At 40.9% G+C, this 15,706-nt stretch overlaps 1 protein-coding gene across 5 annotated transcripts in view; it reads right to left on the bottom strand.

Annotated features, from left to right (window-relative positions):
* Nucleotides 1–15,706, bottom strand: part of EPHA3 (EPH receptor A3) — a 263,757-nt gene that overhangs the window by 227,985 nt on the left and 20,066 nt on the right. For all 5 annotated transcript variants that reach the window (XM_077342202.1, XM_077342201.1, XM_077342205.1 and 2 more), the window contains exon 2: nt 9,846–9,910. In XM_077342202.1, coding sequence (XP_077198317.1) covers nt 9,846–9,910 — 65 coding nt within the window. The remainder of the gene's footprint in view (nt 1–9,845; nt 9,911–15,706) is intronic.

The raw sequence follows: 15,706 nt of genomic DNA, 5'->3' as shown, positions 1-15,706 counted from the left end.
TAGACTTATTCCCCCTCCTCTGCTGTCTCCAATTCTCCCCCCCCTTAAAGAAAAGAAATAAAGAGGCTCCTGCTGCACTTGGCTCCCCCCCTTCTGAATTTCCCTAATCACATCCAGAACACTTTTCTGTTTCAATTTGGGGGGGGGGGTAGAGGAAGACCCAAGTTCAAATCGATCTGATTCAGCAGGATCCACAATGGAATAAACAAAATAAGTGCAGAATCAGCACTAGATGCACCACATGTGAAATTCAGGAAATAGTGGGGAACATTAATGTTTTTTGTCAATGTGGCCAATTTAGACATTAGCCAGTAAGCCACAAGAACACCAATGCAGCAAGGCCTTATTTCAAGCCTGTGCAAACTAACATTAACATGGACACATCTATATGTTTAGTTTGAAGCAATAGCTTGTTTTAATTTTTTTTAGGTGTTAAGGAACCACTATTGTAGCTGCCACCCATCCAAATTTTTTAATCCAATAGTATCTACATGTATTGAATCTCAAATTGCTAGGGAAAAGTTGGATATACAAATAAATATAAATAAATATAAATAAATATAAATAAATATAAATACCCTGCCTTATCTCTCGGGGGGAGAAGGTGGACAATGTAAATAAAGTTCTTAGTACCTGGAAGCCTACAGTTTCTCCCTGTAATTCAATATTGTTAAATACATTGTGAACATGGTTAAATAAAATAGGGAGAGTTGCTCCACTGCACCTGATTGCTGGAATAGACAGAATTGTAGGTAGCCATGGCAATCCATGAAAACATAATTTAAAACAGTTGGCCCAACCAAAATATGCCTTTAAATTCTCCAGAACTCTTCATCAGGCCAAGTGTGAAGTGCAAAAAGAAGTAGTAAAGGAAAGATTACGTTTCAGGAGCCAGAGCTGTAAAGTATGTACTTTTAAAAACTGCATACGAGGAAACATTTCAGATGTTATTAAATATTTTGGGGGTAAAAAAGCTTTTTTATATGCTCAGAGGGAAATGCTAAAAAAGCAAAAACTGGATTATTTCCCCCTGAGCATATAAAAAGCAGCAGTTCATTAGAGTCCCTCCCCAATCCCATGCTTTGAACAGGGATATGTTGAATAATACTGGGAGAATAACTCAAAAGTTTCCTTTAAACTGACTTTTTTGTGGTATTTGGATTGATTCAAAGAAAAAGATATCATACTACTATGGTTTTTCAACTTGTTTGCAATTTGTACAGTATCTTGGCTGTTGCCTGTTCTTTAAAAAAATTCTGAGAAAAGAGATCTTGCAACTATGTTATGAAACTTTGCTTCACTGTTCACCTGCCCTTGTCATTTTCTTACTATATGATGTAAAGTTACTATTGGCATATTATTGCATTTGCAACTAGAACATTTAAACTAAAAAAAAAAGCCCACCTTGTTTTAATTTAACTTCTATCCCACAAACTGAACAGAAAACTAACATTTGGATATGATGTTTTGGTTAGTATGACATATTGCCGTCTCATTTTCTTGTTCCTTATAAAAATTGTAGCAGTTAAAACATCCTAAGCAACCCAGTAATCTCCCCATTACTACCAGCACTTTAAATCTATGTTTTTGATTCTTCTTTCTCATGTATAGCACTCACTTTTGTACAAACATCTGTCTGCAGTTTTACCCCATACAGCTCTCAGCGAAAGAACCAAATGATTGCTAAGCAGGATCAAAGGGATTTTAGATACTGCTGTTCATTTCAGTCACAGTTATTTGGATTTAAGTCAGTTCAGTGTGGAAAATATTAAGATGTTTCTATTTACTAGAGATACTGAAATGTTTTAAAAGGTATCTCAGTATCAGGATGCCTAAATGCACAAGGACATTTTGATCTGCATGTTTTAGATTGTCAGCAATGCACAGAATATGCACAACTGGATGGCAATAAAATACATCCCACAAACAAAACCATTTTCTATGATTTTGACTCTGAAAATAATTATAATTTTGGTTTCACTTTTCCCTGCTACAAAGAGAATTTGCAAGACTTTATTTTCATGATGTTTATTATTTCCATGTGTGAGTTTTTCCCATTACTTTGATTAATTTTGATGTTATTTTTTGCATTTATTCTTATAACTGGCATATAGCTGAGGGGATAGTGTGTAAAAAACATTAAAATGTCATAAATTGGCACCAAAAGGCATATGGGTAAAAGCAGTAAAATGGCAGTAAAAACAATGAAAACAGAAAAACAACAAAATCAGTACCTGGCAAACGGGTGGGAGAGCTGGAGAGCAGCATTGTAGCTAGCTCTAGGAATTACCACAAACTCTTATTGTAGAACCATAGCATAGTAATTCCTAGAAACTACCCTTCGTTATTTTCATTAAGAATGTCTAATAAATTTACAAAGCTGCATTTCTGTAAAAAAATGGGGTCTGAATATGGGAATCTCCCACCATCTCCTGGGGCTTAACTACCCTAATGAGAACAAAAAGAAATGAACAAGGACATATTCATATGTTCACTTAAAGTGACACAGGTCTGAGACAACAATATGAAATGGAATGTCATATAGCCAATATACTGTTCAAAATACATGTTCTTTTACAACTTCAAAGGAAAAGAGCGTGCACAAATTCCCCTTCATTTCAGTGGAGAGGGCAGCTCTACTTCATCTAGACCCCGTTGTCCACACAGAGTTTCTCTCCTCCCTGAACCAAACGTAACAGCCATGCCCATGTTGGTCTCCCTTGTTCATTCCATCTAGACACAAAAGTTCACACTTCAAATTATATTCATCTAGCAAGAAACTGAACTGGTACAAAGAAAACTTCTTAAATGGGTGAGCAAAGGGTTTCGTGGACTCTAGTCTTTTTACCCTGTATGCTTTTGTTCAGACATGCGTTATTGATTTAAGTGACATGCTTTCCCCCACCTCACCCCACATCTGTACTGCTATAATTTATGTGAATTGCAGTTAATAATCAGTTGCGTTGTGCTTAATCAGCATATCAATAATACGTTCAGCAAAGCCTAAGTGGCTCTCATTTCCCAGGCCCTTTCACAAATTTGATTGATTGACAGTATGAAAATTGTGCACATGCAGGTGTTGGTGCAGGATATTATCTCTGTGGTCTTTGCAATCAAGGGTAGTCAATGTAGCAATTGCACTTTTAAATAGAGTTCTGTTGCTCTGCTCTGTGGAGAGGCCCAGTCTCCCAATGGGCTTGATTGAGCTTGACCAAAAGATCAGTGTGCTACATATGAAAACACTGTGGATGCCTGGGATAGCTTTTTTTTTTTAAAGCAATCACATTCTTACAAGGTGATAATATTGAATCCAGGGTTCTAACTCTGAGTTATCAAGTGGAACATAAATGGATGAATACTAATGAGCATAAATCATAACATGAATATTCAGGAATTCTCTATAGATGCAAATCAGATCAGAAAATCATAATGAAAAGTATCTAAAGAACAGCAAAGCAGCCAAACAAAATTATTTTCTTCCTCTTTAGGATTAACCCTTCGTGTAATGCTGAGATATGATAATGGATGTGGAAGAACTCCCAGGATGACTTTCTAGGAAAAGGGGAAGGCAGATTTTAAAACAAAATGTATAAAAGCAAACTGTCTCAATATACAGGCACGTATGGGTTGTGATGGGAATATATTACTATGCCTTGGAACTCAGCTGGCATGATACCAACATCCTCATTTGTGAGTCACAGTTTCAAGTGTAGCTCTATTAACTTTACCTTGTAAATCACCTCTGTGCTATTAGCAATGCTTCAATATGATGTGACATCTTTATTATAATGTTTTCCCTCTGAAGTTTAAGTTCATATTTTAACCAGGTCTCCCACAGATGTAAATCCCAGAGTTTTAATTAATATTGTAGAAGTAAAGGACTATGAAAATATTGTCTATTCCATATTTTTCTTTTCACTTCTTCAGTAGTACTTCTCTTTGCAGCACAGTAATTATATTATTTTAAGACACAAGCAAAGAACAGCAAAAGTTATGTCATGCTTGGTTTAAAATATCAGACCATGCAGGCAAATTAACTATGGAGCCCTGCTCAATGAGGCCAATGGTCCATCTAGTCCAGCATTCTGTTTTCTACATCTGCCAACTAGATGCCCACAAGTCGACCATCGAAACCAAGGCCTTCCCTGTTGTTGCCCTGACATCTACTGGTATTTATTGGTATATTATGCTGCCTCTGAAATGGAATTTCCATTAAAATCATTTGTTGTGTTGCTATTGAATTCAACAGGAACATGAATTCAGTAGGAATATGAAAGCATCTCCTTCAGATTGGCAACCAATCCATATAAAGAAAACTTGTTCAGTGCACACCTTTCATAGAATCAGTAAAATCCAACAAATCATGCTTATTTCTCTCACCCACCCAACCACCCAAGAATTTTAAGGTAAGAACAGCCTGCACAGAAGGGAAAAAAAAGAAACTTTTCAAACTGAACCCATTTTACCAAAGTGTAATAAGAAAACTGTTCAAGACACATGGAATAATAGGACATGTTGTTTTTTTGTAAGGCTCCTTTTACTCTGATTCATTCACTCACTGGCAGTCTTCAAGCAAAGGTTGGATACACACTTTTCTTGGATTCTTTAGGATGCTTAGGCCTGATCCTGCGTTGAGCAGGGGGTTGGACTAGATGGCCTGTATGGCCCCTTCCAACTTCTATGATTCCTGTGCCAGTTCAAGCTTTTGGCATTTGAGATAAGAGGGCTTCAGTGGACAGACCAACAGAGCAAGAATAGAGCAGAAAGCCAGAAAACAAGAGCGAAAATAAGACTCTGCAAAACAACACCAATACTCATATGATCTTAAGAATAGCCTTAGTGAATCATACCAGTGGCTCACTTAGTCCAGCATCCTGTCTCATACAGTGGCCAACCAGTTCCCCTGGAGGTCCATCAACAGGGCATAGGGCCTTCCCCTCTGTTGCCTCCTGGTATTCAGAAACCCTGAATATGGATGTTTCCTTTAGTCACCATGGGTAATAGGTATTGATACACTTATCCTGAATTCTCATCCAGCTCCTCATCTTCATTAGATGACCTCGTTCTAATATTTTGGATCAGAACTGTACACAGTATTCCAAATGAAGCTGCACCATAGATCTATCCAGGGGTATTGTAATATTAGCCATTTTATTTTTAGTCCCCTTCTTTATCCCATAAAAAAATTGTCATTTTTACCATTGTAGCACACTAAGTTGGCCCTTTCATTGAGTTATCCTTATCTATTGTTGTTCCTCTATATATTTCTGAAACAGCTTAGGGGGTTGGACGTGTTGGAATAGGGCCAATCAAGGTGCAGCCAGCTTTGTCCTGATTGACCCTGCCCATGTGGCTCCCGCCCTCAGGCCCTGGACTCTAGCCTCTTTGCTCTCAGATGCCTCAGTGCCTGGAGCCAGCAGCAAGTGAGAGGGCCCTGGGCAAAAGGTCATGGTGGAGGGCTTGCTAAGGAGGGCCTCCTGGCCCACTAGGTTGGGCCTGCTCACGAGGGCCTCTCAGCTTGCTGACTGCCTGCTAAGAAGCTCTGTCTCGGCCCTGCTAAGGAGCTGCCCACCCACCCCACTTGATTTGGCTGCAAGCTGCGGCCCAAATCCACCTTAAGCTGGCTGGCTAGGGGAGGGGACCCTTTCAAGACCTGTTCTTAGGAACGGGCTTTGAAGCTAGTCTAATATAATCCTAAAACCTTCTTCCCTCTCACACTCAGCAGGTTCAAATCCTATTAGCCTATACCTGAAGTTGGAATGCCCCCCCCCAATGTAATCACCTTGCACTTACCAACATCTAACTTCATCTACCACACTGTTGCTTACTCACCCAGTTTGAGGAGATCCTCCTGGAATTCTTCAGAGTCATCTTTTGTTTCCTCATCCTGAATAATTTTATCATCTGAAAAATTGGCCACTATTCACTCCTAATTCCAGGTTATTTATTATTATATCATTTATCACTCAATTGGAGTTCAGTGAAAATAATAGCAAAATATCCAAGATTAGATTCATTTAGCACCCTGTAACAAAAATTGGAAGGAACATGTGGAGAACAGAACTCCAGCCTTATACATTTATACAAGTAATCACTAAAGCGGGTCTCTGTGTAGATAATGAAAGCCTCACAAGGACCTCTCTCACAGTTGCCAACTCTGGGTTGGGAAATGTTTGGAGATTTGGGGTAGAGCCTAGAAAGGACAGAGTTTGGGGGAAGTGAAGACCTTAGCAGGTAATAATGGCAAAGAGCCCAGCTTCTAAATCAAGTTTGTCAGATTACCTAACCATGTGTCATGTCACACCACTTAGGCAGTGGATTCTGTACTCAAATCATAGCACTTTCTTTGCTAGATCAGATAGACAATATATTCTGATATATCAATAATGATGATGACTTGGTGTTCTCTCAAGATCAAGGAATCATAAGAAAAAAGAGAAAATAACCCATCACAGTTTGTGATCAATTCAACAAGCTGATTCTAGCATGCACATTTGGTTTAATCCAATATCAGACAGGAAACCCTTTTCAGAATGCCTATCAGAAATTGGTTGTTCAGTATCATCTTCATGCATGAGATACAGAGGAGGGAGAAAGCTGCAGTCCTCTGCACAATTACTTGCAAGTAAGCTCAACTGAATTCAATTAGATACACATTTATACATTCAATTTCCCTAGGCAGGGATTCTTGTGCAATATTTCAAGAGATGCTCAACATGCGTTGTCAAGTATAATACATGTACACTTGACCCATCAGGCAGAGATGGTGTGTTTGAAGTTACCATCTAAGAATACAATGTTTAATTACACTAGACAGAAGACTTGAACTGATTAAACTAAGCAGGTTGTAAATTTAATTTTTAAAAGCAATCATTTGAACTTTTAAGGATCTGATCATTTAAACATACATCAGAAAGAGTCTGAGATACAGGCAGAGGGATCTCACATGTCTTTTTTCTTTTCCTTTTTATTCCCAATAAATGCGGCTGAGTCTCAACTCCAGCTGCCATTGATGCAGCAGAGGAGCTGGGCAAGAAGGAGGATGCGCTTGGAGAAGCCCCCAGTGGCATGCATGGCAGGCACGGCGACAATGTATCACTCCTGGGGTGGGGCAGGGAGGTGCAGGCCTGGGGCACCTTAAAAGGTGCCACATGCAGAAGGCCCAGCCTCTTTCACCCGAGCTGCCTCCAGAACATCTTCCCTCGAACCCTCCCTATTATGTTGGCTAATACTGTGATGGTAGTAAATGGGACCACTGTCATATGTCTTGGAATTGCATTTGTCACAGCTGGTGGTTTGGCATGGGATGGAACCTGTTTGGGGGGAGTTCAGTCTGCATATTGGACTCCCCAGGATTTGGCCCTCCTTCAGAGTTGGCAGGTCTGCAAGCAGGGCCAACCCAGCAGGGAAGGCATAGTCCTTGCAGTGCCAGGTAGACCAGGGTGGGACCAAGGGAGGCATACACCTCTCCTTTTCACCCCAGGGTGGCCAGTGCTGGGTGGCCTGGGCTGGGTCCAAGTCCATGCTTCCTCTTGGTGAACCAGGTGGACACTTCCCTACAGTGGGAATCTCACTGCAAGGGAACCCATGTTCCCGGAAGGGGAACCAGGGGGCCACTGGGTGCTGCTGGGCTCTGCGTTCTTGTGGTGGGCCGACTGCAAATCAGGCTCCCTCCCCAATGCTGTGCCAACACTCCTGCAGAGTTATAATAAAGCTGTGGCCTTGTTTAAGCCAACAAAAATGTGTGAGCGTCTCCCTTGAGCCCAAGGTGCCCTCCTGCAAGTCAAGAGGCTTTGTCTTTAGTAGGTAGGGTATAAAAAGAAGAATGCACTCCAAAAGCATAGTATCTTGTATTTGGAGGTGTTCCACCTATTCTCGCAGAAATATTTAGGCTGGCATGTGCACATCTGTTGTCAAGTCACAGCTGACTTATACTGAGCTCAGAAGGGAGCTTTAGACATAAATGAGAAGCAGAAATGGTTTGTTATTTCCTTCCTCTGCAGAATCTTCCTTGGTGCTCTTCCATCCATATGCTAACATGGCTTAGCTACTGAGATCTGCTGAGATCAGACTACACCATACCACATTCCCTCCCATTTCAACTGATAACCATTGGTAAATGTATCCTTCATGGAGTTATCTAAGACTCTTTTACAGCTGTTGTTCATCTTGTGATAGCAAATTCCATGTGTTGTGGAACTTTCTATTCTGAATCTATTGCTCCTCAATGTCAAAAGAGGTGTGCAATATTATGGGAAGGATATTACTACACAGAACAAAATGACTGACAACCATGTGGAGGAATATGGAGCACCTGATTTGATTTGAGGAACTAAGCAGCTGAAGTAGACAAATGGGGAAGACACAAGAAAGATTTCCTGGCTGGTCTGATTATGTAAATGAAAAAGCAGTAAAATAGTAGTAAAGACAATTTAGCAGTAAAGAGGGAATATAAAAGGATGGATAGTCACTGAAAGATATCTTAGGACCAATTCAATCAGATATTGTCTGGGATGCCCATGCTGAGAACCCTATTCTCAGGTACATGTGAATATGATTCAGATTAGGACCATGGCATGCAGAGACGGGTAGTTAAACCTTACCATTTTGTTCCCATCCAGAAATAATCCCAGGGATCTGTTATTGGCCACCACCCCCTGGGGAGGGGGAATTAGTCATATAGATGTCTATATGTAATTTCCCCCTGTAGGGCAAATGCTACCTCTCAGGGTTACTTCGGAGATAGTGCAGGGAAGAAAGGCTTAAACCCTCTCTCTCCACATACCATGTATCCAGTCCGAATCAGGCTTGTGCATGACTGGAAATTAAGTTTCTCAAACAGAACTCCCCAACCACATCTGTCAACTGTCCATATGTCCTTTGTAACATGTGGCTTGGCCCAAATGAAAAAGAGATTCCCTATAAACATACAAACAGTACAGGGAATTGGGGACTGAGATGAAATGGGAGAGATAAAATATTGATCTGCTATCTAAACTGCAAAATAACCAGCAGGACACAATGACAAAAGAGTAAGGCTCATTAACAAAGTGGTCATCTTGAAGAGTCCCAGCAGACACAGACTCTCCTGGAAGCTAGCTGGGGTGTGCTTTCCTGAACTCTGAAGACAAGAGAGTTCAGGTGCCCCGATCTATTTAGCTGCAGGCATAAAACATCCCTCAGAACTGCATTTTTCAACCTGCTCATTTCTAACAGAATGACAAATTACAAAAAAAGAAACTGTGACACATTTTTAAATTTGGCAAGGTAGAAATTTGCCAGAACGTTGGTAGTATCAGAGCAGTTGTATGACAAAAAGAATTCCTAAGTTCATTTCTTACAGATTACTGTATGGCTACTACTTTCAGATAAAAGCAGATAAAACCATTTTTCATACTATAGCAATAGAATAATCATATTGAGACTTAAAATTTAACATAGTTCTTGCTTCTGCTTAGTGCATACGAAAACACCAACTGTAGTATAAACCATTATAAATGGTTCTTTTCTCTTAACGGACACCTTTTCAGCATAAAAGGTGTTCAAATCTGATTAAGCCTCATCGGTGGGACTCCTGAGTGTGTTTTGGAAATATAGCTCCTTAAAGGTGGTTTTAACTGCCATCAATTTGATACTTTCTGATGAGACATTCGACTTGTGATATAGAACACACACCTTGAGATCTGAAAGGTATTACAAAGTAATAGAGACCACAACCGGAACATTCAAGTGAGCTTCTTCTCTGGTTTGTGGTTCTTAGATGACAGCGGGGGAAAGGGGGGGATGATTATCAGCATGCTGAACTGCAACAGCACTTTCCATTGTTTGCAGTCTAATGAACTTACCCCATGTGCTGGGTAGGAAATCCAGCCCAGCTCCCCTTGAATGGCTTTTGAATCCAGCAGATTAACTGCAAAAAGAAGAAAAACAAAGAAGAATGAGTTTTGTTTGGCTCTGTCCAGTTAAGCTCCATAGGAAACAGTCCCTTGCAAAGTGTCTGCTTTTTCAGGTTGAACTGTCACAGGGACAGGACCAAAGCTTTTTAAAAGCAAAATAAAATAATGGATCTTTTCCCAAATAAAGGGCAGCAGAGATTAAATTATCCTTATCGCACGCACACGCACCCTGTTTCCTGAATCGTGGCTCAGTGAGCAGAAATAAATGCATAGAAGGGATACAGCTATATTAGATGCTGTTTAAGAAACATTGCACATTTTGAAAACATAACATAATAATAAATGCTAACCCCAGGCTATGCCTCCTGATTTTCTAATTCAGTTATACATATTTTTGGCTGATGAATAGTGTGTGGATTAGAGAAAAATTCAAAGACATTTGTTTGTTTTTGAATACAACTTTTCTGTCCTAGATAACTTCAAGGTTTTTACCACTTTTCTAGCAGGATAGACTAGATCTTGTATTCTGAAGCATGTTTGAAATGTTAATTGCAAATCTGTGTTTGGAAATTTTCAAATGGATATTGGAAAAATAATATCTTCATTTTGCCACTGCCCCCTACTAAATCAGCAGCAAGCCGCATCTCTGCTGTTCCTCATAATAAAGATATTGATCTGATTACTGTTGAATGTCACATTATTAGTCTAGAGTGCCAGCTCATTTTTCAATAACAATCAACAGAAGACAGAGTGTATACACTGTAGCAACATAAAATCATTGTAGTGGTTTCCACACGGGCCAAAATCAATAATAATTCTGAATACACATGCAGCATCTTGATATGTATGTTTTAGTCTCTCTTCATATTTATGATTGCAGACCCAATCCTGCTTGATCTGCTCACCAACCCCCTATTTTGCTGAGCTTACAACAGTCAATGGCCCTTTGAATCCTGAAAATAGCTGTTCTTCCTCCTGCAAAAAGAGCTTTACCAATGCCTGACAAAGAGGAATCATCCCTCTTTGGATAACTGAAGACAAAATTTGATTTATAGAAAATGTCGTACCCCACATTTGTCTGCAATGGGAGCACGAAGTGGCTTACATCATTTTCCTGTCCAACCAAAACCCTATCAGGTAGGTTAGGTTGAGAGTGAGCAATGGACCCAGGTACCAAGAAAACTTCTGTGGAAGAGGTAGGATTTGAACCAGGGTCTCATACACACTAATCCCTGTGCCTAGCTCTGGTACCCATATCTGTCTTTTATACTGCAACTCCCAAGATCCTCTGCAGCTGGTAGCCACATACGAAGCTCCTAGCTTTCTTTTATGAGCCCTGGCAAAGATAGATGGATTCTATTATTATAATACTTGTAAGAAGGCCCACTGCAGTGTGCAATGCTGTGTGGTTCTTTGGAAGGGGAGGTGGTGGGCCGGTGGAGCAGGCTGCGTGCCATGGCTCTTGCAGCACAACGTTAAATGTATTGGGGCAATAGCAGGGCGGTGGGAGTGGCGGGCAGGTGGTGTACCTCATTTTCTGGTGGCCACGCAGCTTGAGACATAGAGTGGAGTGCACAGTGTGTTTGTGGCAGCAGTCTGAGTGTTTGGGGGCAGGCGACAGGTCCACCATTTCTGAATGGACGTCACATGGTGGCACTGAGTGCAGGCCACCCGCAGCCCCTCCTGTTCAGTGATGCCTGTGGGCGAAGGGAGCGTTGGTCCAGCAGAGAAGCATTGCCCTTGGCAGCCAGTGTGATCTGCGGGCTGACTGTCAGGCAGGTGAGCAGGCAGGTGAGCAGGCAGCCAGGGAGGACAATGAGCTTTAGGGGCCAGATTTGAGCTCTGAGGTTTTCATGGGACCGGACACACTCCACCCACAGGCCCATTTCAGAAATATATAAGGGAACCATGGATTATAATATTAATGTCAAAGGTCCCCCCCTCAAATTTGGTACTATACAGAATAAGACAGTTGTTAGCCAGGGGGATGGGGTCCCAGCATAAAGAGATCACAAACACAAGCATCTTTAATTTTGGCATAAGTTTTGGCCACAACTTTTATAATCATGTAAATTAGTGTCAGAATGAAGGGGGCAGATCCAAAACTACCCTCATTCAGTGGCCAGGAGACCAAGGAATACCCAGGGGAGGGGAACCCACCAACAGGCCCACATGTGGGGTTCAAGCAACACACATGCCAAACTCCCCCTATCCATCAGGCATGTTAGTCCTCGGGGAGGTGCCATCTAGATAAAGCTCCACAAGCATCAGCCCTAGCTACCCTGCACTGCCAGATGGCCATCTCCCAGCAGGAAGTTGCTGCTGCCAGGCCTCTGCACAGCCTAATAAGGAGGGCCTACAACACTGGCATATCCTGGCATGCAAACATGGACACAGCCCACGAAGGATCTGCCCCAAACTCAAATGGCCACTTATGATGAAATTGCAGTAGAGAAACAAAAATTGGAAGCATATATAGAAGGAACAACTTCAAAGCTATACATAAGTTGCTACAAAAATAAAATAATAAGACAGGGAGGGTGGGAAGCAGAAGAGTAGCCAGCCAGTACAATGAAGAGGCTGAGCACCTGGACAGGCTCTTTCTTAAATAGCCAGTTCAGGCTGGCTGGTTCAGCCCCACTTGTAGTGCTTTCAAGACATGCCCCTGCATGGGGGTCACTGCATGAGACCAGACCACTCTCTTCTTGCCAGTCTCCCCCACTGGCACTATGGTGACCGTGCAATGAGAGCTGTGTCCACTCTTCTGCTTCTACAGATCCATCTTTAGCCCCAAAGCTCAATCAGTCATCAACTCTCATTTCAAATGTGTATGTATGTGTGTGGGGAGACATATACTAATCTGAGCTTCTTGAAAGAAGGATGGACTAAAATGTAAATAAATAAAAACAGGGAAAACTCAAAGCTATGTGTAACTCTACTTAAGATGGCATTGCATGGATCCTAATATAATGGGAATAATGGTATGAAAGTACTTTAGATAGAATAATTGTTTCAGTGAAGTATTCAAAAGTAATGCATCTTTTTATCCAATGAATAAACCCAATGAAAACTTAGCTTCCCTTTACAGTTGTATGATCGCAATGAAAAACATAATTTTACATTCATTTTTTCTGCTTGGAAATACAAAAAACGTAAATGCCACAGAACTCGAAGGGAAATGATCAAAAGCGCATTTTTATAGGTCTACAATCTATAAATTCTATAGTTTATGCAATATTCAGAAATCTATTCATGAAAATACTAGGGGATATTATACATGGCAGTAAAAATTGCAAAACTCTTTGAAAAAAATGATTTTTAAATTCTTCCTGTGGCACCACTTCTGCTATGGAAAAGCACTGTAGTATTTTTGATTATGCATTGTCCTTCCCCCACATAGCAAATGAGCATTTTCCGCTGGTTTCTGTACAATGATTGAACCTAACTTTACTAAAACTTTTCTTTTACAGTAGTGACAACGACACATATTTTCACATCCATAAATGTTAGTGTGTTTTTGTCTCCTCCCCTGTGCCACTGTACACCAATGGGGGAATGGACAGCCACTAGTCCCTTGTCCACCAATAGAAGCTTGAGGCACCCCTTGTTTGCCACAGACCTTCCCACCTATTACATTACACCAGCAGAAATTAATTTATTAATTTCCTCAGAGGCATTTCAATCCACTCTGTATGAGGAACAGCGTATCTCTGAGGGGAGAAATTTATAGTGTTGGCATTAAAATGGCTGTGTGCTGCCATGGAAATTTCATGTTGAGGTCTCCATGTCCATGAACTACAGTTCCCATGAGGCCCTGACAGCAGCATGTGCTTGAATGGTGGTCAGGTGACATTACAGCTGACCATGGTCTTCCAATGAGCATCTAGCACAATGAAGGAAGTGCCCCCGCACTTAAGGATTTGCTGTCTTAATCACATGTAGAAAAAAAAACAATGAAGTATCAGAGCACAGGAATAAATGTAAAATAATGATTTAAAACAGTGAGCATGCTGACTTCAGTGAAAACCTGTACATGCATAATAGTCCCAGGTAATTTTCAACAACAGTTCAGTCTTTCACCTCAAAGACCCATTATGCACGGGGGGAATAACGCACATTCAGGGTGGAATGGCGGCAACTAAAATCACCGATAACGCACAGTGCTGGCTGCAACCGGCCGCAGCTTCGGTGCATGCTGCCGAAATAGCCGTGTCAGTGAAACGCGGAAGAAAACACAGCTTCCGGGTGACCGGGGCGCAACCAGAAGCGGCACCAGGATCGCCGTGTGCACAATCAGTTACTCTGGGTTTTGCCGCCGTAATGCCCCCTCCCGTGCATAACCGGTCTTCCCCCTCCACGTTTTCCATGTGACCCGGAATCGCCATTTCAGTGGCCATGCATAATAGGCCTAAGTAAAGAAACATAAGTTTTTACTAATAACTGTAAAATCATAAAACAAAGTTTGAGTCCAGTAGCACCTTTAGGACCAATAAATTTTTATTCAGTGTATAAGTTGATTGATTGACTGATCAGTTGATTTATTGGGTTTAGAACTGGCCCTCTTGGCATAGCCATCTTGGGGCAGTGTACAACAAGATAAAACCATTATTACAATAAAACCATAATAATTAACTTAACTATTACAGACAATTATCAGCATCCTCTAATTTATTGACCCAGTCCCATTTATTAGGGTGTTTTAATAGGGAGGGCTTCCAGATGTTCCATGCCCTTGGCCTCAACTGAATGCTTGGTGGAAGAGCTGGATGAGTCTAAACAGGACCCATGGCTCTTTTGGGAGTTCTCCTATATAAGGCCAAGACCAAGAAGGCTAGACGGACTTCTTTTGTGCTAGGGACCACGAGCCTGTTGGAACCAACAGAGTATAGTGCTATTTGTGGGCTGTATTAGGACCCAGACCATAAATGGCCTTAAAGATCAAAAACAGCACCTTGAACTAAATAAGGAACTCCACTGGAAGTCAATGCAGCTGCCTCAGCACATTGTGCATATGATCCCTCCATAGTGTTCTGGTGAGGACTCTGATAGCTGTGTTTTGGACCAGCTACAACTTCCAGAGTAGGGTCAAGGGATGGCTTGTGTACAGCAAGTTACAGAAGTCTACTCTGGAGGTGACTGTTGCATGGATGACTGTGGCTAGGTGACTGGAGCCAAGTCGATTATTAGTAGCTTAACCTGGCACAGATGGAAAAATGCCTGCGGTGCTACGCTACTGACTTGAGCTTCCATTGAAAGTTTTCATATGCAAACTCATGTCTTCAGATACGTGCACACATAAGCTTGGGAAATAATTAAACGTTCTTGCAGATTTTGTCCATGGTTTTCTAAAAAAACAGTCACCAACACACAATATTATTATTTTTACTTATATTACCAAATAATTCAGAAATTTTTAAAGGAAACATTTATGATTTATTATTTTGATTGTGTTTCATAATCTGGAAGAAGTAAAGATAGATATCCATTGGTGATTAGTTGCTTTAAGAATATGATATCTTAATTCAAGGAGTATTTTGGGGAAACGATTATTTAGCTAACTGCTCATAGTAGCATTTTTATTAACTAAATATTATGCTGCCTAGTTAAATATTAATTATTAATATATTAATACTAAATATCAATACTAAAACAGCCCTGTAAAATACACCTTCATCTTTTATCCCAGGAACCCCAGGATTTCATTACTATCACTCTCCATAAAAGTCAACCCACAACAAACTCAGAAATACAATTAGATTATTTTTTGCCCAGTAACCTCAATGCAGTCTACAAAGGCATCGAAGAGGAAG

Source organism: Paroedura picta, chromosome 6 (assembly GCF_049243985.1).
Source record: "Paroedura picta isolate Pp20150507F chromosome 6, Ppicta_v3.0, whole genome shotgun sequence".
Lineage (NCBI taxonomy): Eukaryota > Metazoa > Chordata > Lepidosauria > Squamata > Gekkonidae > Paroedura > Paroedura picta.
The sequence above is the reverse complement of the archived record's forward strand: the minus strand, read 5'-3'. Positions and strand labels throughout refer to the sequence as shown.